The 24,259-nt window shown below is 50.5% G+C and overlaps 1 protein-coding gene and 1 pseudogene across 5 annotated transcripts; both read right to left on the bottom strand.

Annotated features, from left to right (window-relative positions):
* Positions 1 to 183: 183 nt before the first annotated feature.
* TRMU (tRNA mitochondrial 2-thiouridylase) lies at positions 184 to 24,259 on the bottom strand. Of its 5 annotated transcripts, none has more exons than XM_027108007.1 (11): positions 24,128 to 24,259; positions 20,356 to 20,521; positions 19,544 to 19,650; positions 9,448 to 9,570; positions 6,193 to 6,365; positions 4,608 to 4,661; positions 4,457 to 4,523; positions 3,038 to 3,138; positions 1,539 to 1,683; positions 1,034 to 1,116; positions 184 to 609 (listed from the first exon to the last, which is right to left on the bottom strand). In XM_027108007.1, exons 1-11 carry the CDS (start codon positions 24,207 to 24,209, stop codon positions 445 to 447), a joined length of 1,266 nt encoding a protein of 421 aa, XP_026963808.1. In that variant the 5' UTR covers positions 24,210 to 24,259; the 3' UTR covers positions 184 to 444. The 5 variants fall into 5 exon arrangements, with proteins under 5 accessions (XP_026963808.1, XP_026963809.1, XP_026963810.1 ...); XM_027108008.1 differs by lacking the exon at positions 24,128 to 24,259 and adding an exon at positions 22,580 to 22,700; XM_027108009.1 differs by lacking the exon at positions 9,448 to 9,570.
* Positions 18,435 to 19,529, bottom strand: LOC113621228 (ornithine decarboxylase pseudogene; annotated as a pseudogene).

Here is a 24,259-nt window from a genome sequence, read left to right as displayed (position 1 = left end):
CAAGGGCCGTCACACATCCTCTGCCACAGGTGAGGGTGGACACAGCCGTGAACGGAGGCGGAGGAAGGGGGGATCCCATTGCTCTCCCGTGCAGCACACACCCCCGCCTCCCCACACGTGGTTAGTGCCGTGGAGCCCCCGAGACGGCCCACCCAGGCCCCACCCCACTGGAAGCCATCAGAATCCAAACCCCAGACAGAGTTTTTATTGGGTACTGCCCCTGCAGCCCATCCATCCCTCCCCACAGGTCCCCTCGGCACGCCCCCGGACGGGAAGCCCTCTAGGGGGTGCGCAAGAGGAACTCCACCCATGGGGCACTTGGGACAGACCCGCCGGCCAGCAAGCAGAGAGGATGGGCTCTCCCCGGCTCTGAAGCGGCCCTGCCCCCGGCTCCGCTCGTCCACGTCTCCTCCCATGAGCCCCACAGCAGCCGCTTGGCCTCTGTCAGAGCGTGGGTCCCTGGCCCGGGCTGTCACCCCGGCCGATGCTGGAGCCCTCCACGGTCACATCGGGTCTGCTCCTGCCCTTCTGGAGTGTGTAGGCGGATGGCCCCAGGCGCAGGATCTTCCCACTGCCCAGGCACTCGCCCCCTTTGTAGAACACAGCGAACTGCAGAGGAGAGAGGCCGTGTCACCTGCAGTGCGACCCAGCATCCAGGTGCCCACAGTGCAGCCAGGAGCCCAGACCTGGGGCTGAGGGGCAGTGCTCTGCCTCCCCATCTTCTGTCCTTGTCCCCGGGGCCCAGACCAGCGGCGGGCCAAGGCAGGGCAGCCGGCGCTCCCACTAGCCGCGCAAGAGCCAGGCCTCACGGTTGCAGGGCTGCCTGTGCACCCACCCTCGCGGGCTGTGTGAGCCAAGCACCGCAGCCCCTCTGCCCCTCAGCTCCCCCTGGAGACCAGCTGCTCTGGTCCGGAGGAAATGCCGTCCTTCCAGAGCACGAAGCCTGCTCCTCCAAGCGGCCGAGCAGCTGCTGAGGAGGGCCGGGTTCTGGGGCAAAGGCAGGCGCAGACTTGGGGCTGAGACCCCCACTCACCTGTCCCAGGGCGAGAGCCCGCACAGCCTTCACGGCCGTCACCCACACGGTGCCGTCTTGGTTAAGGGTCAGCACGCAGGGCACTGGGGGAAGAGAAGGACCCTTGGAGGGGGTGCTGGCCTTGCCACATGTGCTCAGACCCAGGCCTTGGGCCCCCGGGGAGGAAGGAGCAGGCAGCGAGGACAAAGGAAGCTCGGGGCGACGGCCAGAGGGGCCCAGCACCGCCCGCCCGGGCCCCGGGGCGGCACACACACTACCTGCCGGCGGCCTGCCAGCGGGACCCTCAGTCCCACCCGCCCCGGCAACCTGCCCTCTTGCAGAGACCGACCGACCCTGTGTCACGGACGAAGGAGGCTGAGCTGGCCTCAGCGCCCCCCAGGCTGTCTCTGCGTAGGCAGAGGGCAAGGAGGCCTACACGTTATACAATCTGAACAGTGGGGGCCCGGGCCCAGGTCGAATCGCCAGTCCTAACTCTGGCCTCACCCGGGGATCCCCGCTCAGTCACCTAGCGCCATCTGGTGGCGGAACCGGAAGTGGCACTCCATCATCTTGTCGCGGACCAGGGCTGCGGGCGGCTCCTCAGCCACCCAGTGCACGCGGCCGGTCCGCAGCAGGTCCCTGTACAGGGCCGGGTGGTCTGTCCGGGGGGCCTGCGGAGCGGAGCGCGAGGACGTGACGCCCTGGAGCCCTCAGTGGAGGGTCCTGCCCCAAAGCCCCCTCTGCACTTCATTACTAATGATAACAGTAAACACTCGCTGAAATCCACGCTGACACGTGGAAATTCATGCGCTTATCCCTCGAGCCTGTCTACCCCACTTTGAAGATGAGGAAACTGAGGCACGAGAGGGAAAGTCACTCGTCATGGCCACACTCAGCAAATAGCAGAGGAGCATGCGATCCAACCCCATGACCTCTCCTCCTGGAAGTTCACCCTGCCCCCACCACAACCCGGCGTCCCAGGGCCAGACGCACACGGGACAGCCACGTCGCCACAGGGATCCCACCAAGCCCCACGTGGCTGGGGACAGGCCTCCTAGGCCTCCATGCACCTGGCCTCCTAGGACTTAGTAGGCCTCCCCTGAGGGAGGACCAAGGGCATCAAGCCCGGGGCCCTTGGGCTCTAAGTAGATAAGGAGACCCACACAGGGCACAAGTGTCGGTGCATGTCCTTTCTCAAAGCAAAAGAGACAGCTAAACTTTACACTAAAGTCCCTTGAACTCATGCTGGACCAGAATCACCGTCCAGGCCCTTGCGCCCAGGGCTCTTCTGGGCGGTGGTGTCCCCGAGGCCTGCTGGCCCCTCTGCCCGCATCTAACGGAGGGTCCCCCAGCTCTGGGACAGAGCGTGCTCGGAGCCGGGACACTCAGCCTCGGCACTGCTGAGATGTGGGGCCGGATCACTGTGGAGGGGACGGGGCTCCCTGGCTTCACCCCCTGGACGCCAGCAGCACCTGCTCCCCTCCTCCCTCCCCCATGCCATGATGCTGAAATGTCCCCAGGCCCTGCCAAATGTCCCAGGGAGGGGAGCAGGGCAAACATGCCCCCTTTGTGAAGTCCTGCTCTAGAGCTTGGGGACACAGTCCCGGGTCCAGTGGCCCAGAGCCCCGCTGCGGCAGAAGGCCTAGGTCGGTCCCAGCTCTGCACCCTATCTGTTCAACAGTGAATCGCTGGAGGCCTCTGTGTGCAGGCCCTGTCCCAGGCACTGAGCCACCCCGCTCCGAGGGACCTTCCCACGTTTCTTAATCTTTGAGTCCTGTAAAATCGGAGGAGTACGTCTGTTTACAAGGATTGATGTGACGATTAATAACGCGACCAGCACACAGTAAAAGCCTAGTGAGTACCTTAAACAAAGCCCGTCGGTACCTAGGGCCAATCCCGGGAGGAGGCGGAGGAGAGGCAAGGATGCGCCCGACCGCAGCTGCCCTGCAGACCCCCACCCTGCCTGGCTCAGCACCGTGGGCTCTGCCACAACCAGGCCTCCGTCACCTCACCCACCCGACTCACCACGAGCACGTCGCCCCTGACGCCATCCTTCTCCACCACGTACCAGGGCTCCCGCAAGCCACCTATGTTGGCTCTCTGGCCCAAAGTATACAGGAACCAACCTGTGGAAACAGTTTCTCAGCGAGGTGGGAGGGGCCCCGTCTCCAACGTCCCACCCTCGCGACGGGGAGGAGGCTGGGAGGCAGCAGGCAGGACGCTCCCTCTGCGGACCACCCGGGCGGCCTGGCTTAGGCTGTACCTCCCACCCCGCGAGGAGCCGTTCCAGCTGCGCGGCCCCCTGACCCACCAGGAGCAGGGACCGCTCCTTTAGAACGTGGGCCAAGTGCCCCGCCTGAAGCCACGAGCCCCATCTTGCCGAGCCCCCGTGTACTAACCACCTTGGGGCCAGGACACCAGGCTGCCCCGGTTTCTCTGTGCACCCTCACCCCCACCACAAACACCACAAGGCCAGCCGGCTAGGCCACGCCTCCCCCAGCCCCCAGCCCCCAGCCCCCAGCCCCACGGGGGAACCGGCGCCAATCTCAGCGCTCCACTTCTGCAAGCCAGGCAATGGAGCTGGGCTCCCCTGCGTGCCCTGGCAGCCTCCTGCCGGGACAGGCTGCGAGCGCCCTGCAAGTTGTCCCCAGCAGGGCCGGCACGTCCTCCCTCAGGAACGCTCAGCTCTCTGGGAGCCCGTGACGTCTAAGGCCCGCTCCGTCCAACAGCACCAGGAAGGGGAAGCCGTCCGGCCCAAACCGAGGTGAGGGTCTCCAAGGAACAAGCCCCTTGGGAGTGTCCATGTCTGAGCCCCAGCCCTCGTCCTTCCGGCAGGTCAGACCCACGCTGGACCAAGTCTCGTCTGTCACCAGGCCCCCAAGGGCACAGCCCCACCGTTGACCAAGCCCGCCTCTGTCCTCCCACCTGGGCTGTGAACTCTCACGCCTGACCCGTCCTCCCCACGCCGGCTCAGGGCAGGCTCAGGGTGCCCCGACCCCCAGCGGCATCTGCGAATGAGGGAGCAGCACCTGGGGTGCAGCACTCCGGCCAGGAGGGCCACCTTCTGGTCCCAACTCTTCACGGCGTCCTAAGTCATGAAACTCATGCTCTGAAGTCAACCTAACTCCTTCCCTCCAGTGGAGTTTTTCTGTAGTCTGGTATTCTCTGTATGTAATGAAAAAATAAGTCTATTCATGGAGACTTAATACATAACTCAGAGAGTGAGGCTTCTGAACCAGACGGCATCCTCTGTTATCGGCTGCGATGCTTAAAAGGAGCCCACGTCTCAAATCGCAAACACCCGGTCAGAGCCACTCCCACCGTCCCTGGCGCCACCCACTGCCATGCCTGCGGGACTGGAATCATCTCGAAATCCCCAGAGCTCAAACTTGCCCCACGCCTCAAGGAGCTCAGGAAGAAAAGCAGCCCAGGGTTGCTTCTCACCTTTATGCGTTCCCAGAACCTTATTGTCTTCTATTGAAATAAATTTACCAGGTCGAGGCTGTAAGTACTGGAAAACAAACGTTTCATTGCTAACAGATCCAGGTCCAGAGCAGAAACGCGGCTCCAACCTTTTGCATCAAAAGCCACTCACCTGAAGGATGAAATTTTCAAAATTTCTTTTACCAACGAAACAGATGCCCATGCTCTGAAACGAAAGGAAGGCCGACCGTGAGACGAACGGCCGGGTGGGGTCCTGCACTCCACCTGGAGAGCCTGGGCAGGGGCGGGAGGGACACACGGGGCCTCTCGGGGCCTCACCTGCCCCAAGCCGCCCCTCCCCCGGGCCAGGGGCCTGGCTTCCCTTCTCCAGCACCACACACACCAGTCCCAGCCACAAACAGATCTCAGGGGCTTCAGGCCCCGGACACGGACCTCGGCAGCTAAGCAGGCAGTGCCACCTCCACACCCGGCAGGGCCCGGCCCGGCGCTGCAGACCCTCAGACCAGCCGCCCAGGAAAGAACACTACAGCTGCTTAAGCCCTCAGGCCAGTCGGTGAGTCTCAGGGGAGAGACAGGGACCAGAGCAGAAGCAGGAAGTACAAGCCAGGCCACGAGGCGAAGCATCGCGGGAGGGTCCGAGGAAGGAGAGTCTTTTCTCCAGGTGACGTTTCTAGCACGCGGGAAGGCCTAGCGGGAACAGGCTCGCCGTCCCGTGCTCATGGTTCGGCTTCCTCGCTCACGCGCTGGCCTGTGTCCCTAGAACACGGGTCCTATGAGGGCGGCTCGCTCAGCTCTTACCGGTCACACCCAGAAACCGAACAGGTAGAGACATGAGTAGAGATGCTACAGGTGGAGGGATGAGCACAGGGCTGGCTTCCCTGGGGACAGCAACTTGCTGGCAAGAGCACAGCTGTGCCCGTCCCCAGGACAGACGTGAAGCAGTGGCTGCAGCTAAGGCCGCCTCAACCCGAAGCCGCCTGGTTAGACCAACCGCCCCAGGGTCTGCCGAGCCCGCTGGGACCCCTCCCACATTGCACCCCACCCTCTAGCACCAAGCGCCCACCACACTGGCTTCACCTCAACTCCACCACTGCGCCAGGCTCGGGGCCTTTGCACAGGCTCTTCCCCAACCGTCTACGTGACACTAAATCCTATTCACCCTGAGGCCTGAGGACAGACAGACTTTCCTTGGAGGCCTTTCCTGGTGTCTGTCCCTGCCCCCGAATCTAGATCAGAGCCCGTGGCATTTTCTCTCACCGGACCCTACACCTTCTCTCAGGGACACCTCCTGAGTTTACAACGGTAGGTTTGTCTGTCTGCCCCCTTGACGTAAGCTCCCTGAAGGCAGGGGTGGAACTGCGCTCCTCACCGCGTCCTCAGAGGCCAGTGGTGCAGTGCCTGGCGCAAAGAAGACACCTGACGGGGCCGTGCTGACGCGTGGATGGAAACAGAGATGTGTGTGCCGATGGGGGGCTCGGAGCCCGGTCCTCACCGTCCTGCTCTCACCTGGCAGCTGAGCCAAGAGCACCCCAGCCAGCAACCTAGCGGCCAGGACAGCTGCCACCCCCGGGGGGCCGAGGCACGGCCGGGAGGGAGAGGTCCCTCCTCTGCTGCTTTCTGAAGGACCCAGCCCCTCCCACTGTGTGCACGACGGGCTCCTCGCTCGACGCCAGAGCCCAGGCAGGGGAGGTGGTGCAGGACCCCAGGCTGGGAGCACGCACACCCCTCAATCCTACCTCTTTTTTCTGAAGCACATGATGAAGTCTATTCTCAGCAGCTATTTTCTTTACAAAATCTTTTGTTAATCCCCCCAGGGGGAAGAGGGTTCTCCTCAGGGCATCCTGGGAAACCTGGCTGAGAAAGAAGGTCTGGTCTTTAAAGCTGTCAGCTGCTTGCAGAAGTTTTACCACTGCCAAGAGTAAAGAACAAAAGATGTTGCAGGAATAAAAATCATCATACTTTGCTTTTAATAATGTCCTTCTGTTTACTTTGATAGATTACCCCTGGTCTGGCAGAAACAAAGATCAATACTCAATAGAAGACTTCCAGAAAAGAGAACTGCCGTGGTTAAGGTAAGAAAAAGTCTCGTCCCTAACTGATCTACTATTGAAAAAAATATGCAGAGAGTAGAGTTTATGCGATAAGGACATTTACTCCAGTTCATATGTTAGACTATATCTGCAAAGATTAAACATCACAAGACAAAAATGTCATGAAGTATTAAGAAAAAAACAAACTCAGCCACATCTGGGAAAACTGGACGAGACAACGTACAGAAAATCCTGCTGAAATGGTGTCAGCTGTGCTGTTTCCTAATAACCACAGGATGTGTTTGCACCGTGGCTGCTCTCAGGGACCCTGCTCACCTCCCAGGTCCCACAGTGGACGCCAACCACGTCCCCCCGCAGCACCCGGCTTCTAAACGTACTCCCCACTTGGTCACAGTGGGCTTTTCTTATGGTTCGAGCTGACGTCCGTCAGCTGCTCCTCTGCAGTTTCTCTAATGTTCTATTCATTGTAAACACCCGTTCCCGGCTGGACAGCGACAGTGCAGAGCTGTGACTGACCCTGCCCACGGGATGCGGTTCGGGAAACAAGGCCCGCCTCCATCTCCGGGTCCCTCGGTCCTGCCTGGTGTGTTACAGACCTTCCATGACTGCAAACGCTGGGTCCCCCACTCTGCAGCTCAATGACCAACATGACACCAGTGTTCCAGATTCTTTCCACGTGACTCACAACCAGGGCTAAGCAAAGCCTCGGCAAGTCACACCCACAGCTCACACCCGTGCCAAGGGTACAAACAGCCCAAGTGCAGCGTGCAGCTCGGCCCAGTCACATGTGTAACATGCTCTCTGTGTAGCTAATGTTTTCCACCCGTGACCTCAAATTTGATTCTCACTTTAGCCCTATGATAGAATTATCCCCATTTTCAGATGAGGAAACTGAGGCTCAGATAATTAAAGTGACTGCCCACAATGGTGCAGGGAGAGAAGCGCAGAGCTGGAAACTGAGCTCAATCACCTGGTTTCTATTCCATCACTTTTTACGTACAAAACAACAGAATCAAGTGAAAAGTGAAAAACCGAGTTCAGTCAACCAGCCATCAGGTAGGCAGACTCATTTGCCAAAGGTTCTTTTTTGTTTCAAAACTAAACTTAAACAGTCTCAGTGCATATAAAAGCCTCAGAATACTGGGAGCAATTTGCAATTTCTCAAAGTTCTGGGTTATTTTAAAACAAACTCAAAATCTATGATTTTTAAGAAAGCAAGCAGGAACCCTAAACCATGGACAGGGATGCCTGCTAGGCAATGGTCTGCCTGTGCCTGGAGCCTCATTCACACCTTCGCTCCTCCGGGTCGGCCGTGGTGCTACCTGCCACGGGGACGGGTGAGGACATCTACCCTGGCCCAGGGCCCAGGGTCAGGAGCGCAGGCTGGACTCTGCTGCCCCTATGCGCTCTCCCCAGGGACCCAGGCCAGGAGGCCCCAGACCAGGTCTCCAGGGCAACTGAGTCAGAGCAAAATAAAAATCTCTAGGTGCCTAAAACGCACACAGAGAACAAAGACACTGTGGTATTATTAAAACAGCTACACAGAACAAAGCACACGCCAATGCAGTCAGAGGTCTGAGTGCCTCCGGCCTGTCAAAAAGGCCCAGAAAGCTCTGTGAGGCGCCACATGTTCTAGGAGGTAAGCGGGGGTGGCTATGTGACGTGGAAACAAATCCTTCATCTACTCAGGCCCCTCAGACCGACGTTCACTGGGCAAATTCCACCATGGAGTCCCCAGGCGGCAGGGCTGGGCAGTCAAAGCCGTGTCCTCCTGACGTGGAGGGTTTCCTGGTGAGGGTTGCCCAGGAGTGCGAAGGCAGCACCGGGGAGGGAAGCGGTCACCTCTCCCCACACATCAGCCCCCAACCACAAACACAGACACACACACACGCCCCCACAGGGAACACAAACGGCCCAGCGCCCTGCAGGCAGCAGCGAGAGGCCTTCCCAACATCACGTAGGCGGTGTCCTTGTCTGGGCCCTGCCAGTAAGGTTATCTCTGGCCTCGGCTGCTGTGAGAGGGGGGAAGGAGGGAGAGAGAAGGAAAACAGGGTGGATCAGGCCGGATGACACGGAGGACGGCACAACGACCAGGGACGGCGGAGCTGAACAGACGCAGCTGGGATCCAGCCCCCCAACCCGAGGCACCCCGGTTGGCGAGTGCAGCCAAGCTTCAGTTTCCTCATCTGAGAAACAGAACCAGAGAACCCGCATGCTGGCACTGCCAAGAGGGGCGGGGAGGGAGGCGGTGGGCGTGAGGCGGCCAGGGCAGGCCAGACGCGGGGAAACGCCAACTCCCCCGTGGGGCTGCAGCAGTGGAAACTGCCCACAGAAACACGGCTCCGAGCCCCATCTTGCCTTTCACTTAATAATGACGCCAACTCCTCTGTTCTACATGCAGATGTACCAGGACAAGCCAGCAGCTTCCCAGGTGACTGCCTGGCATTTTCTAGGCAGGTGGAACTTCGCTCCCTTTGACACTGATGAGCTAATTTATATATGTAATCTTCGTAAGCATAGTTACAAGCCTGGCTGCCAGGCCTGTGCCATGTCAGGTCCCAGCACTCATGTCACACTAAAGTACACCTCAATCTCAAGTCCTCACAAACTCGAGGGTAAGAATCAGGGCCTGTTACACTTCAATTATTATTGTTGTGCGTCTCCTCCCAGAACTGGGTTATGAATTGCGGCTTCAGTTTCCCAGCAGCCCTGGCCCGGGCGCCCCACCTGAGCCTCTTCCTGGTACCAATCACAGGCCCTTGGGGAAAACGACCCTCTCGGTAACTGTCCTTTTTCGAAGAGGAAACCAAAACCAATGAGCTAGTTTGGAACACACGGAGAGAAGTCGTGCAGGTGTGCTCAAACAACTCACTGTCATTCTTCAAAATAGTTTACTTCATTCACAAATAATTAAGCTCTGGCCCAGGCACTTTTACTCACCATTTCTAATTTCAAATCGATTTCTAAAAAGCCCTTCTGGCCTCTTAACGTGCTTCTGCTGAAAGACCTCTTCATCTTCCAGGGACGTTCTTGCATAGTGACCCGTAGCAACTGCATCTGCTCCTGAGAGGTTTTTAAAAATACGAAGATCAGATTTTTATTTAAAAATTTTTTTTAATTTTAATTTTATAGTACAGATGTCTATCCTGTCAAATACTTTAATACAACTGACATTCTGTTTTTTAAATTTTTTGGCTGCGTTGGGTCTTCGTTGCTGTGCACGGGCTTTCTCTAGTAGTGGCGATCAGGGGCTACTCTTCGCTGAGGAGTATGGGCTTCTCATTGTCGTGGCTTCTCTTGTTGCAGAGCACGGGCTCTAGGCATGCGGGCTTCAGTAGCTGTGGCACGCAGGCTCAGCAGTTGTGGCTCACAGGCTCTAGAGTGCAGGCTCAACGGGCTTAGTTGCTCCGCGGCATATGGATCTTCCCGGACCAGGGATCGAACCTGTATCCCCTGCACTGGCAGGCGGATTCTTAACCACTGCACCACCAGGGAAATCTCCGGAGATTTTTTAATTTATTTTTTAATTTTTTTTTTATATAGCAGGTTCTTATTAGTTATCTGTTTTATACATATTAGTGTATATATGTCAAGCCCAATCTCCCAATTCATCCCACCACCACTACCCTCTGCCCCTTTCTCCCCTTGGTGTCCATACGTTTGTTCTCTACATCTGTGTCTGTATTTCTGTCTTGCAAACCAGTTCATCTGTACCATTTTTCTAGATTCCACATATACGTGTTAACATACGATATTTGTTTTTCTCTTTCTGACTTACTTCACTCTGTATGACAGCCTCTAGGTCCATCCATGTCTCTACAAATGACCCAATTTCATTCCTTTTTATAGCTGAGTAATATTCCATTGTATATATGTACCATATCTTCTTTATTCATTCGTCTGTTGATGGGTATTTAGGTTGCTTCCATGACCTGGCTATTGTAAATAGTGCTGCAATGAACACTGGGGTGCATGTGTCTTTTTGAATTATGGTTTTCTCTGGTTATATGCCCAGTAGTGGGATTGCTGGATCATATGGTAATTATATTTTTAGTTTTTTAAGGAACCTCCATACTGTTCTCCATAGTGGCTGTATCAATTTACATTCCCACCGAGATGCAAGAGGGTTCCCTTATCTGCATACCCTCTCTAGTATTTGTTGTTTCTAGATTTTCTGATGAAGCCCATTCTAACTGGTGTGAGATGATAACCTCACTGTAGTTTTGATTTGCATTTCTCTAATTAGTGATGTTGAGCAGCTTTTCATGTGCTTCTTGGCCATCTGTATGTCTTCTTTGGACAAATTTAGGTCTTCTGCCCCTTTTTTGTCTGGGTTGTTTGTATTTTTAATATTGAGCTGCATGAACTGTTTATATATTTTGGAGATTAATCCTTTGTCCGTCGATTCCTTTGCAAATATTTTCTCCCATTCTGAGGGATCTCTTTTTGTCTTGTTTATAGTTTCCTTTGCAGTGCAAAAGCTTTTAAGTTTCATTACGTCCCACTTGTTTACTTTTGATTTTATTTCCGTTACTCTAGGAGGTGGATCAAAAAAGATCTTGCTGTAATTTATGTCATATTGTGTTCTTCCTATGTTTTCCTCTAAGAGTTTTATACTGTCCAGTCTTACATTTAGATCTTTAATCCATTTTTATTTTTGTGTATGGTGTTAGGGAGTGTTCTAATTTCATTCTTTTACATGTAGCTGTCCCGTTTTCCCAGCACACTTATTGAAGCGACTGTCTTTTCTCCATCGTATATCCTTGCCTTCTTTGTCATAGATTAGTTGACCACAGGTGTGTGGCTTTATCTCTGGGCTTTCTATCCTGTTCCATTGATCTATATTTCTGTTTTTGTGCCAGTACCATATTGCCTTGATTACTGTAGCTTTGTAGTATGGTCTGAAGTCAGGGAGCCTGATTCCTCCAGCTCCTTTTTTTCCCCTCGAGATTGCTTTGGCTATTTGAGGTCTTTTGTGTCTCCACACAAATTTTAAGATTTTTTTGTTCTAGTTCTGTAAAAAATGCCATTGGTAATCTGATAGGCATTGCACTGAATCTGTAGATTGCTTTGGGTAGTATAGTCATTTTCACAATATTGATTCTTCCAATCCAAGAGCATGGTATATCTCTCCATCTGTTTGTGTCATCTTTGACTTCTTTCATCAGTGTTTTTTTTTTTTTTTTTTTTGCTGTACGCAGGCCTCTCACTGCTGTGGCCTCTCCCGTTGCGGAGCACAGGCTCCGGACGCGCAGGCTCAGCAGCCATGGCTCACGGGCCCAGCCGCTCTGTGGCATGTGGGATCTTCCTGGACCGGGGCACGAACCTGTGTCCCCTGCATCAGCAGGTAGACTCTCAACCACTGCACCACCAGGGAAGCCCTCATCAGTGTTTTATAGTTTTCTGAGTACAGGTCTTTCACCTCCTTAGGTAGGTTTATTCCTAGGTATTTTATTCTTTTTGTTGCAACGGTGAATGGGACTGTTTTCTTAATTTCTCTTTCAGATTTTTCATCATTAGTGTATAGGAATGCAAGAGATTTCTGTGTATTAATTTTGTTTCCTGCAACCCTGCCAAATTCATTGGTTAGCTCTAGTAGTTTTCTGGTGACATCTTTAGGATTATCTATGTATAGTATCATGTCATCTGCAAACAGTGATAGTTTTATTTCTTCTTTTCTAATTTGAATTCCTTTTCTTTTTCTTCTCTGATTGCCATTGCTAGGAGTTCCAAAACTATGTTGAATAATAGTGGCGAGAGTGGACATCCTTGTCTTGTTCCTGACCTTAGAGGAAATGCTTTCAGTTTTTCACCATTGAGAATGATGTTTGCGGTGGGTTTGTCATATATGGCCTTTATTATGTTGAGGTAAGTTCGCTCTATGCCCACTTTCTGGAGAGTTTTTATCATAAATGGGTGTTGAATTTCGTCAAAAGCTTTTTCTGCATCTATTGAGATGATCATATGGTCTTTATTCTTCAATTTGTTAATATGATGTATCACACTGATTTGTGTATACTGAAGAATCCTTGCATCCCTGGGATCTCACTTGATCATGGTATATGATCCTTTTAATGTGTTGTTGGATTCTGTCTGCTGGTATTTTGTTGAGGATTTTTGCATCTATATTCACCAGTGATATTGGTCTGTAATTTTCTTTTTTTGTAGTATCTTTGTCTTGTTTTGGTATCAGGCTGATGGTGGCCTTGTAGAATGAGTTTGGGAGTGTTCCTTCCTCTGTCATTTTTTGGAAGAGCTTGAGAAGGATGGGTGTTATTTCGTCTCTAAATGTTTGATAGAATTCACCTGTGAAGCCATCTGGTCCTGGACTTCTGTTTGTTGAAAGATTTTTAATCACAGTTTCAATTTCATTGCTTGTGATTCGTCTGTTCATATTTTCTATTTCTTCCTGGTTCAGTCTTGGAAAGTTATACCTTTCTAAGGATTTGTCCATTTCTTCCAGGTTGTCCATTTTATTGGCATAGAGTTGCTTGTAGTAGTCTCTTAGGATGCTTTGTATTTCTGTGGTGTCTGTTGTAACTTCTCCTTTTTCATTTCTAATTTAATTGATTTGAGTCCTCTCCCTCTTTTTCTTGATGAGTCTGGCTAAAAGTTTGTCAATTTTGTTTATCTTCTCAAAGAACCAGCTTTTAGCTTTATTGATCTTTGCTGTTGTTTTCTTTGTTTCTATTTCATTTATTTCTGCTCTGATCTTTATGATTTACTTCCTTCTACTGACTTGGGGTTTTGTCTGTTCTTCTTTCTCTAGTTGCTTTAGGTGTAAGGTTAGATTGTTTATTTGAGCTTTTCCTTGTTTCTTGAGGTAGGACTGTATTGCTATAAACTTCCCTCTTAGAACTGCTTTTGCTGCATCCCATAGGTTTTGGATCATCGTGTTTTCATTGTCATTTGTCTCTAGGTATTTTTTGATTTCCTCTTTGATTTCTTCAGTGATCTCTTGGTTATTTAGTAACGTACTGTTTAGCCTCCATGTGTTTGTGTTTACTTTTCTTCCCCTGTAATTTATTTCTAATCTCATAGCATTGTGGTTGGAAAAGATGCTTGATATGATTTCAATTATTTTTAATTTACTGAGGCTTGATTTGTGACCCAAGATGTGATCCTGCATATCCTGCAGAATGTTTCATGTGCACTTGAGAAGAAAGTGTAATCTGCTGTTTTCGGATGGAATGTCCTATAAATATTAATTAAATCTATCTGGTCTATTGTGTCATTTAAAGCTTGTGTTTCCTTAGTAATTTCCTGTCTGGATGATCTGTCCATTGGTGTAAGTGAGGTGTTAAAAGTCCCCCACTATTATTGTGTTCCTGTCAATTTCCTCTTTTATAGCTGTTAGCATCTGCCTTATGTATTGAGGTGCTCTTATGTTGGGTGCATATACATTTGTAATTGCTATATCTTCTTCTTGGATTTATCCCTTGATCATTATGTAGTGTCCTTCCTTGTCTCTTGCAACATTCTTTATTTTAAAGTCTATTATATCTGATATGAGTATTGGTACTCCAGCTTTCTTTTGATTCCCATTTGCATGGAATCTCTTTTTCCATCCCCTCACTTTCAGTCTATATGTGTCCCTAGGTCTGAAGTTGGTCTCCTGTAGACAGCATATATATGGGTCTTGTTTCTGTATCCATTGCGTGAGCCTGTGTCTTTTGGTTGGAGCATTTAATCCATTCACATTTAAGGTAATTATCGATATATATGTTCCTATGACCATTTTTCAAATTGTTATGGGTTTGTGTTTTTGTAGGTCCTTTTCTTCTCTGGTGTTTCCCACTTAAAGAAGTTCCTTTAGCTTTGTTATAAAGCCGGTTTGGTGGTGCTGAATTCTCTTAGCTTTTACTTGTCTGTAAAGCTTTTGATTTCTCTGTCGAATCTGAATGAGATCCTTGGTGGGTAGAGTACTTGGTCATAGGTTCTTCTCTTTCACCACTTTAAATATATCATGCCATTCCCTTCTGGCTCGTTGAGTTTCTGCTGAGAATTCAGCTGTTGACCTTATGGAAGTTCCCTTGTATGTTATTTGTCATTTTTCCCTTGTTGCTTTTAATAATTTTTCTTTGTCTTCAATTTTTGTCAGTTTGATTACTGTGTATCTCGGTGTGTTTCTCCTTGGGTTTATCCTGCCTGGGACTCTCTGTGCTTCCTGGACTTGGATGGCTATTTCCTTTCCCATGTTAGGGAAGTTTTCGACTATAATCTCTTCAAATATTTTCTCAGGTCCTTTCTCTCTCTCTTCTCCTTCTGGGACCCCTATAAGGTGAATGTTGGTGCGTTTAATGTTGTCCCAGAGGTCTCTTAGGCTTCATTTCTTTTCATTCTTTTTTTCTTTACTCTGTTCCATGGCAGTGAATTCCACCATTCTGTCTTCCAGGTCACTCATCCATTCTTCTGCCTCAGTTATTCTGCTATTGATTCCTTCTAGTGTATTTTTCATTTCAGTTATTGTATTATTCATCTGTTTGTTTGTTCTTTAATTCTTCTAGGTCTCTGTTAAACATATCTTGCATCTTCTTGATCTTTGCCTCCATTCTTTTTCCGAGGTCCTGGATCACCTTCACTATCATTGTTCTGAATTCTTTTTCTGGAAGGTTGCCTATCTCCACTTCATTTAGTTGTTTTTCTGGGGTTTTATCTTGTTCCTTCATGTGGTACATAGCCCTTTTCATCTTGTCTGTCTTTCTGTGAATGTGGTTTTTGTTCCACAGGCTGAAGGACTGTAGTTCTTCTTGCTTCTGCTGTCTGCCCTCTGGTGCATGAGGCTATCTAAGAGGCTTGTGCAAGCTTCCTGATGGGAGGGACTGGTGGTGGGTGGAGCTGGGTGTTGCTCTGGTGGGCAGAGCTCAGTCCGCTAGTATTGGAAGGTCTCTTTCAGAGGCAGGGGGCAGCTGTGGCTCACCACAAGGACAAGGACTTTGGCAGCAGAAGTTCTGGGAAGTACTCCTTGGCGTAAGCCCTCCCGGCCATTAGCCCCACCCTTATTTTTAAAATTTTTATTTAAAAAATATTTTTGGTCGTGCCACACAGAATGTGGGATCTTAGTTCCCTGACCCGGGATTGAACCCGCACCCCCTGCAGTGGAAGCACAAGTCTTAACCACCGGACCACCACGGAAGTCCCGAGGATCAAATTTTAGACTTGCACTTGCTGGCCTTGGCCAGTCAGAGCCCAGGGTGCACCAAGCAGCAGACAGACGCCAGGTCTCACACCAGGCAGTCTGTGCAGATTACCTGCCCCACTCCCAAACACCCAGATCCTAGGGAATAGAGGCACACCTGAAATTCCATTAAATAAGCAGCCTTTAGGTCTCTAAATTGATATAATCTTGCTACAAGATTTCACTGTATCTCTAAGAGTCTTTCTAAAGTTAATCTCTATCAATTCATTCTAGCTTAAGGAAAAATTCAGATATGCACACAAGTACAAAAAGCTAATTTCAGTGTTTCTTATACTAAGGAAAAACTGAAAACAACTGAAACGTTCAACACCAGGAGAATATGAAGTAAATTAAAGTGCCATTGCCATAATAACAGTGCCACTTACACAGAATTTTTAATGGGAAAACGCTTATGATATTGTTCAGTAGGGAAAGAAAGTTTATGACTCTACTTTTTTTAATGTACAGAAAAAAATGAAGACAAATATCAGAAAGTCTCCTCCTTTGATTCTGGGAGGTGAAATTATAGGTGACACTTTCCCTTATCTTTTTTACTCTTCTGAGTTTTAAATTTTCTTTAATAAATACATATTATTTTTATAACAGTGAAGGACCATGCAGCATAGTCAATTTCTTCTTTCCACATAATGCAAAAAAGTGAAAGAATCTACCAAGGCACATATTAATCCAGAACCTTTGCACTGTGTGAAAATTTCAGACATTTCGAATTGCAGGAGACTTTTTCCAGGAAGGTGCAGCAAAACTGATTCAGTACTTAACCAACCAAAGTAGCTCAGTGTAAAACAAAAGACACAGTAAGAATTAACTGCTGCATACTAACTACTTGAAAAAGCACATTTAGGAACACATTATTAAATCTTGATTGATTTTCTAATAGAGAAAAAAACCCACTTTATTTCCTTAAAGAACCACCAGTTACACTGCAAAAATGTAGGATTCTTTGTGAGAAGCCCTAAGATTTCAGAGGTCTAGGTTTCGAGTATTTTTATTCTGTGTTGTACTGTTCACACAGTAAATTCAGACTCAGAAACGTTTACCGCAGAAATTCTTCCAAAGCATCCCTAACAGATGGCCACTTAGGGGCTCCCTGAAAAGCTAAGGTGACAAGGAGCTTCAAGCTCTACAAAGGCAAGCATCATGCCCCGTGAAGAGCTGTTTGTGCCTCCCCTGAGTGAAATCTTTCTCCTGCGCACCCCAGCTCTGGCCTCTGGGGTCCCAAGCTAGAATGTGATCCTGAGTCACATGCTTGTGTGCTGCTATGATGGCCCCAAAGTATCGTCAGATGGAGTATTTCCCACACTCTCAAAATAAAAACCAACTCACGCTCCATGAGCCTGTCACTCTTTTTCCCGAGTAAACTGGAACTAAATGCAGCCACTAGACGTAGGCTGCCCAGTGTGGACCCCAGCGGACCCCTCCCCCTTCCTCGGATGTCCTGACCACAAGGCAAACTTGGGCTGCACTGGCTCTGATGCCAGACTGCAGGCTCACAGTCAGCTCGAGGCCCCTCGAGGCCCTGGATCGACTCCCAATCCTGTACCAGGAGATTTAATTACTGAACCTAGGTAGCAAACTTTGCATTTAGCTCTACTCAGTTTCATGTTATTGGTGTTAGCCCAGCATTCAAATTTGTTAGGACTTCAATTCGTAGTTCTCATAGGCGTTTTTGGTAAAAAATAACCTAACTCCATGAACCGACTTTTCATCATTGTCGTCTCAGTGGCAGGTCACTTGCGTATCAGGTTGGCAAGCCGACTCTGTCCCCTTTTAAGTCATTGCAAAGTGCTGACAGGACAGAGTGGCCAGTGGTCCTGTGACCCCACTGGGCCACTGGCACACAGCATGTCTTGGCACATGGCCAGATGTGGCAGGGTGGGCTGCAATGGGCCAGAACAATGTGAAAGACCAGCATCCAGCGCTCCAGAAGCTCATTATGGTGGCCCTGACAGCAGGGGACAAGAAAAGAACCTGACTTCACAAAAGCACAGCAACAGATACCACGAGGAGCCTAAGTAAGCAGGTCAGCAGCAGGGGGTTCAACAAACAGGAATGGGGATGTCCCACCAGGCCGACGGGAATGAGAAGGCAGGAAGCTGGGAACAGACAAACTCTGCAGGCAAGCTGTCAGCAGCGGCAGGACCTTGAGCAGAAACGGGCTTTCCAAACAGGCCACTAAGACATGGCTCCAAACCAGAGAAATGAAACAGACCCAGGACCCAGAATCAGCTACAGACCCAGACCCGTTTCCGAGACAAAGCAGACGCCTGCTTTTAAAGCAAGAGAAAAGGTCTCAGTAGGACGAGCAAAAAGGATGACTAATAAGAAACGAAATGCCGAGTTTAAGTTCTGAATTAGGGCTCCTGAAACTTCCGCTAAATATAACCACATCTGGAACTAGAGCTGCTTTGAGCAAAGTCGAACCTGCAGGCAGGGTCTGGGGGCCTCACCTTTCAACTCTCTCCAGTGATCCAACACTTCGTTCCTCAGGGTTTTCTGAGGTTGGTTCTCCTGAAATCCACTGTGCTAGTCCTTGTGGCTGTGCAGCCCGTGACAAAGATGCACTCTCTCCCCCCTGGGGTCCTATCATTTGTGCATCGCCAGAGAGTTCTTTCTTATCCAGTGAAATACAAAATACTATCGTTTTCACTGCTTCCTTTCCTTCTGCAAGATGAAACTGCTTTCAAGGCTTTGACTTCTGGCTTTCTCTGAAAATCTTATGATATTCTCCTTTTTTAATTTCAAGATACTTTATTATTTTTTTAAACAGGTCACAACACTAAGCTTCTGGTCCATTCTGCCTGCCATTGCACAAGCTACAAACATTTGCTCAGCAGTCGAGGGGCACTCTTTAGTAGCATGTTTGAGAAGTGAATAAAAAGCCACATAGAACAAATATTGCAATAGTTTCCATAGGAACACAGGTAAGTGTGACCCCACCTCCCGGGCTTCCACATTGCCGCATCTGTGCCAAGCCTACTCACACAGAAATCTCAAACCTTGCAGAAACTGAGTTAAATGGTCCCCCCAAACCCTTAATTCAAGCTAAACTCACAGTTAACAGCTACGAGAATGGTGTCTACACGTCAACACAAGTTGCAGCACAGGCTGGGTGACCTTCATTCTACTCTCCCAAGCACAGGACACAGGCACAGTGCCACCATCCTGCTCCTCTGATCTGGGTAGGAAGTTGTGGTTCTGCATTTGCTGCGTCAGTTGCCACGTGGGCCCTGACATCACATAGTAGATGGTCAGCCTCTGGAATCCACTGAAGTGGATTCAGCAGCGACAGTGTGAGCACCCATGTTTTCAAAGAGCATCCAATCTCCCATATGCATCTCGGGCAAGTTACAGCGCTCAACAATGCGATCGAGGTCATCATAGGTCAGTCTCCAGATGCTGGATGGATAACACTTCCCATCTGGTTTGGGGCTCTTCTGCAGAAGGGGCTTCATATGTGCATGGTCATAAAGGATGCCGCTGAAAGCTCCACAGACTCCATCATTCACGTGATACATAAAGGTCTGTTCACTCGACTCATCTTTATCATCAGAGCCTGTCTGCTCCTCTAATGGGAGGTTTTTTTGCAATGATATTAACTGTGAGCTTGAAAGCTGATGCAACGTAGTTATCTGCCTGGCTCAGCTATGATTCTCACTCTGGAGTCTAATGGAAAATACCTGTCCAAGACTGGGTTGATCTCTTCAAATTTAAGCTTTACATCCTCAGATCCAGAAAAGCCACCACCAATATCAAACAGACACATGTTGAAACCGACCTCAGCTCCCAGAAATCTTATAATTCTTAAAAAGACAAACACAGATAATCCCAATTACTTACCAAGATTATCCACAGCATAATTAAAAAAACAACTGAATTTGATATGTTTGTTGCAGACTATGTCAGGATTGGGAGTTCTTCCTTTTTCATATTCATTTAAAAAATCACTGGAATAAAAGAAAAAGACTTTTCACTTCTAAGTGTGAGACACTCTATGGAAAAATAAATCAGCTAAATTACTTGCTTAATTTAGAGTTTCTCCCTGTCTTACCAAAACTATAATTTTCTACAAAACAGAAGAGCTTCAGTATAGAGCCATTTTCAATATTTTCATCAAATATCTGTTTAAAGACAGCTGCAGTTTCCATCTGAACCTACACTCACCAGGCCCCAGGCCCCACTGTACCGTTTCCCAAAATAAGACCCAAAGGACCCCCTCCATCAGAATCACCTGAAGTGCCTGCTCAAGTGCAGGTTCCAGGGCCCCATCCCAGACCCAGGTCGAGGCATCTGTTTAACCAGCACCCCAGCTGACTCTTCAGCCTGACAGCTACTGCCCAGTGGATCTGTCCTCAGGGACCAGTCACAGCCAGCCTTCCGTGGGAGACCTCAGCCTTAGCTCCCTCATACTAATTTAGCAGAGACGTTAAAGAGACTTCTGGCAGGTGGCACAGTAACAGGAATAAGGGCTAGGGGTGCTCTGGGATGCAGGCCTGACCTCTAACACAGACTCCCTGAGGGCGGCTGAGGCCTCCCACACACAGTCTTCAGCACCACTGCCAAAACAAAAAGTGCTGGCTGCACGCCATTGGCCCGGCTGACTACGGCAGTCCTGCCCTTAGGAAGCCTTCTGCGTCGGGAACTGCACCCACCTGAACACATCATTCCAATACTCCTTCACGTAGGACACTTGATGGAAGGGGATGTCTAGGATTTGGCAAACTCTGTAAGCGTCTTCGCAGTCTTTGTCAGCCGTGCAAACTCCATGCTCATCCAGCGAGTCCCAGTTCTTCATAAACACCCCTGTCACCTGGTAACCTGGGGGAGGGGCGAAGGGCAAATTAAAGACAGTTTATGAAATCAACCTTGGGTGGAAAAAGCAGTGACTCCTGAGCTCTCCGGTGCCTCTGTGCACGGGTGCCTGGCAGTCCCCCCCTTTGCCACGTGGCCTTCTGTGCTCCGACTACATCTTAGTGCAAACTGTTCTGACTCTCCGGCTGATGCTCGCACCCTGACCCTCCCCCTGCACTTTGTAAAGGCCTCCATCCTCACAAGACGCTGTGGGGCTGTACTGATTGCCCGCGTCCCCAAGATTGCTCATCTTGTATGAACAAGACGGCATTTTTTCACCTTCGTGCTCCCACACACAATGCCAAGCACATAGAGGCGTAGCCAACGTGTGACTGAACGAAAGAAGAGCAGAAATTCAACACAATTTTTCGAAACAAATAAAAACCACCGTTCAGTTATCAGAAAAGTAAACTCATTTCAAAAGTTATTTCCAATTACCATCTAAGAATTAGATTCTAAGTCATCAGACATAAAGACATTTAAAATTTTGGCTACTTTATTGTAAGGGCTGTACTATCTGTATATTTTGAGACCGTTTTCTCCCTTTTCTGTCGCTCACAAAGTACCCAACCAAATACTGGAAAGACCAGCTTTAGGACTACATAGGTGTCTACCACATATGAAATCTGTTTTCTGGGTAGGCTCAGTGTAATGAAAGACAGGGCATTCGGCCGTAAAAGGTTTAATACAGCACTCCAAAGAACACAGCCTCGCCAAATACTAAACGGTCACATTAGCAAGACCACCCCCCACCCCAGCAGGTAACAGGCCCTCCCTCCTCTGCTTTGCAAACCACGCGACTGCTTCCCTTGTAGTGCCCACCACACTAGGTGCCAGTAGCTCCCGTCCATGCTCCCTGTAGCTCAGCACAACATGCAGCTGTGTCTCATACACCCACGTGTCCCCAGCGCCCAGCAGTGCCCAGCAGAGAACAAGAGCTTAACCAGAACAAACACACAACTCCACATCCGGAGCTTTAAAAATCCCCTCTTCTGGGCTTCCCTGGTGGCGCAGTGGTTGGGAGTCCGCCTGCCGATGCAGGGGACGCGGGTTCGTGCCCCAGTCCGGGAGGATCCCACATGCCGCGGAGCGGCTGGGCCCGTGAGCCATGGCCGCTGGGCCTGCACGTCCAGAGCCTGTGCTCCGCAACGGGAGAGGCCGCAGCAGTGAAAGGTCCGTGTACCGCAAAAAAAAAAAAATCTCCTCTTCTATAGCCTGATCTGCCTGCTCATCTTTCTTCTGGAGATGTGACCCATTTACATGGGCACAGGCTCTGGCACTCCAGTATGGGACCAGAGCACCTTGCCAGTCCTTAACTTTCCAGGAGGCACGTGACAGAACACACACGTCCAACAAGACTGGGAAAAACCCCGATGCCGAGTGGAGAGGATCAGGCTTTTTCTTTGCTACGTCCATCAGCTTCCCCCACGGAGGAGCAAAACCCGAGGAAGCTGGAATACGAAGCTGTACAGTCTGGATTCTGGGAAGGAGAGCTTACCTTCCGGAAGTAGCAAAATAACATATCTAGACTCTCCAGGGCCACCTGCCACATCTCCCCAAACATGTCACAGCCTCGTCAGAACCCTTCAAGGGCTCTGCACTGCTACCCAACACAGGCGAAAGCCCCTCATAGAACATATTGCATAACCAGGGCTCAACCTACCTCTCCACCCCCCCTCTCCTTCTGATAGGGACAGAGTAAAGGGACAAAGTAGGTAATTAAATAGTTAGTCCCACTAGGGGATTGTAAGTAAAGAAGAAAGTACGGGAGACCCCTGTAAGTTAATGATCACTCAAGAAAGCAGGTTTGCTTAACCATAAAACCAAGCAGGCTTGCTTAGTAACAAAACCATGCAACAGAAGCATGAGACATGCCCCAAAACAATAAAACAATGCTGGCATGAGACCCACATCCTGCCCGGTGAGCTCAGTAAGTTAATGATTCCTAGGACATGCTCCTCTGTGTGTACTAAAAACAAAAATATAAGGAAAGGGTGACATTATACTGAAACCTGAGAGATTTACCATTTTTAGCATACGTTACCGCCTTTTTGCTAATTCTCATTGTGCCATGACAGTCCTGGCTTGACCATGTAGGGACAAGAAAACTCCCCCAGCCAATGTGGAGGAGCTGATGATGGAAGACTGACGTCTACTCAAGAATGAGGAAGAAGGTGGTCTTTTCCCCCTCCCCACCTTTCCTCTGATTTTAAAACTGTAACCCACTAAGTTCTCAGGGCACAGCACCCTCTCGCCCGCCTGCTTGAAAGCCTCACAAACGTCCTATTCTAATACATCCCTTCTTATCTATCACTTTGCCTCTCGCTGAATTCTTTCCGCGCTGAGACATGAAGAACCGGAGCTCCTCGGAACCGCCCCCGCCCCCAAACGCCACCTCACGGTCTCACTTCCGCCTCCCTCTGGCCAGAGCCAGCTCCTGCTGCTGACTCCGCCAGAAGCGCTTTCCTCCTCCCCGATCTTTGCTTAGTGAAATCCTACTCCTCCTGCAAGTCTTGCAACCATGGATTTGAGGAGTCTAGGTGTCCCATCTTCCAGGTTGGCACCTCCTCAACTAATAAACCTCCCTCTGCTCCAAACTCGAACTTTCGGTTTGTTTAGCCTCACTCTGCGTTGGGCACATGAACCTGGGTTCGACAAGTCTCAGCTCAAACACTACCGCCTCTGTGATTCTTTGCTTCCCCCTTTCTCGCAATTGTGTGTGGCTACAGTTTGCCTATACTGCTATTTAACTTTTTTTATTGCACCTTTCATAACAGCTACAGTTACTAATAATATGAACTAATAACCACTACTGTTTTCTGCGTGCCTGATATGTGCTGGGCACTGGGGTTAAGTCTCTGTATGAATTATGTTATCTAATACTTCCAGTAACCCTGTGAGGTAGGTGTTCCCTCCACTTCACAGACAGGGAGCGCTTACATCACTCGTCCCAGGTCAGGAACCTCGCACTCACTCTGCATTGCAAGTACCTAAGCACGAAAGGCGGCTCACAGCAGAGGGTCCACAAGTGTCACTAGGGGTACGAGGCCTCACAATGAGAGAGGGCCACACAGACGGAGAAGTCAGACGGGCAGTTCACCTCGGCTCCCGACTCGGGGCACCCGTTAGTCGCCTGAAGAAACAAGCGCTTCTGCGCAAAAGTTTGTCATCCACCGAACCAAGACCACAGACACGATTTAATAAGCAGACCACTCGTCGGTACTTGCCCCACACGTTGCCTGACGGCCATGTCGTTTGTCGTAAGAGCAAGGACCTCCACGGAGGCTGCTGTGTCCGCAGAGGTCAGCGCTCCCCAGGCTAAGTGCGGACGCCGCCGCCATCGCCCCGGATGCAGGGCCTCGGAGCCAGGGAGAAACGCGGCCCCCCGAAGTCGGAGACCCCCCCTTCACTGCGTCGGTAACGGGTGGCCCGACTGCTCCCCAGCAGTCGGGGCTGCGGTCGCGCGCTCTCCGACCCCCAGGCACAGGGTGAGGGGCCGGGGCACCGCACGACCGGGCGGGACTCTATGAGAAGGGGCCGCTCAGGGGCGGTCTGGGCCCTCGGTCGCCTCACCTCTCCGCCTCAGCAGCAGCGCGGCCACGGCGCTGTCCACCCCGCCCGACACGGCGCACACGACGTGCCGCGCCCCCTGCATCGCCCGCTGCCACCTTTCCTTGTAGTCGCCGCCGCCGCCGCCGCCGCCGA

Source organism: Aethalodelphis obliquidens, unplaced genomic scaffold, assembly GCF_003676395.1.
Source record: "Aethalodelphis obliquidens isolate GAN/ISIS:26980383/991018 unplaced genomic scaffold, ASM367639v1 scaffold8, whole genome shotgun sequence".
NCBI lineage: Eukaryota > Metazoa > Chordata > Mammalia > Artiodactyla > Delphinidae > Aethalodelphis > Aethalodelphis obliquidens.
The sequence above is the reverse complement of the archived record's forward strand: the minus strand, read 5'-3'. Positions and strand labels throughout refer to the sequence as shown.

Bases quoted from the DNA above. Each gene is read 5' to 3' on its own strand.
- TRMU (XM_027108007.1), bottom strand. From the start codon at position 24,209: ATGCAGGGGGCGCGGCACGTCGTGTGCGCCGTGTCGGGCGGGGTGGAC. The intron at 6,366-9,447 runs GTGAGTAAAAGT...TACTCTTGGCAG, and splicing joins TCGATTTGAAATTAGAAATG to TGGTAAAACTTCTGCAAGCA. The intron at 3,139-4,456 runs GTGAGAAGCAAC...CTGTTTCCACAG, and splicing joins GGTTCTGGGAACGCATAAAG to GTTGGTTCCTGTATACTTTG.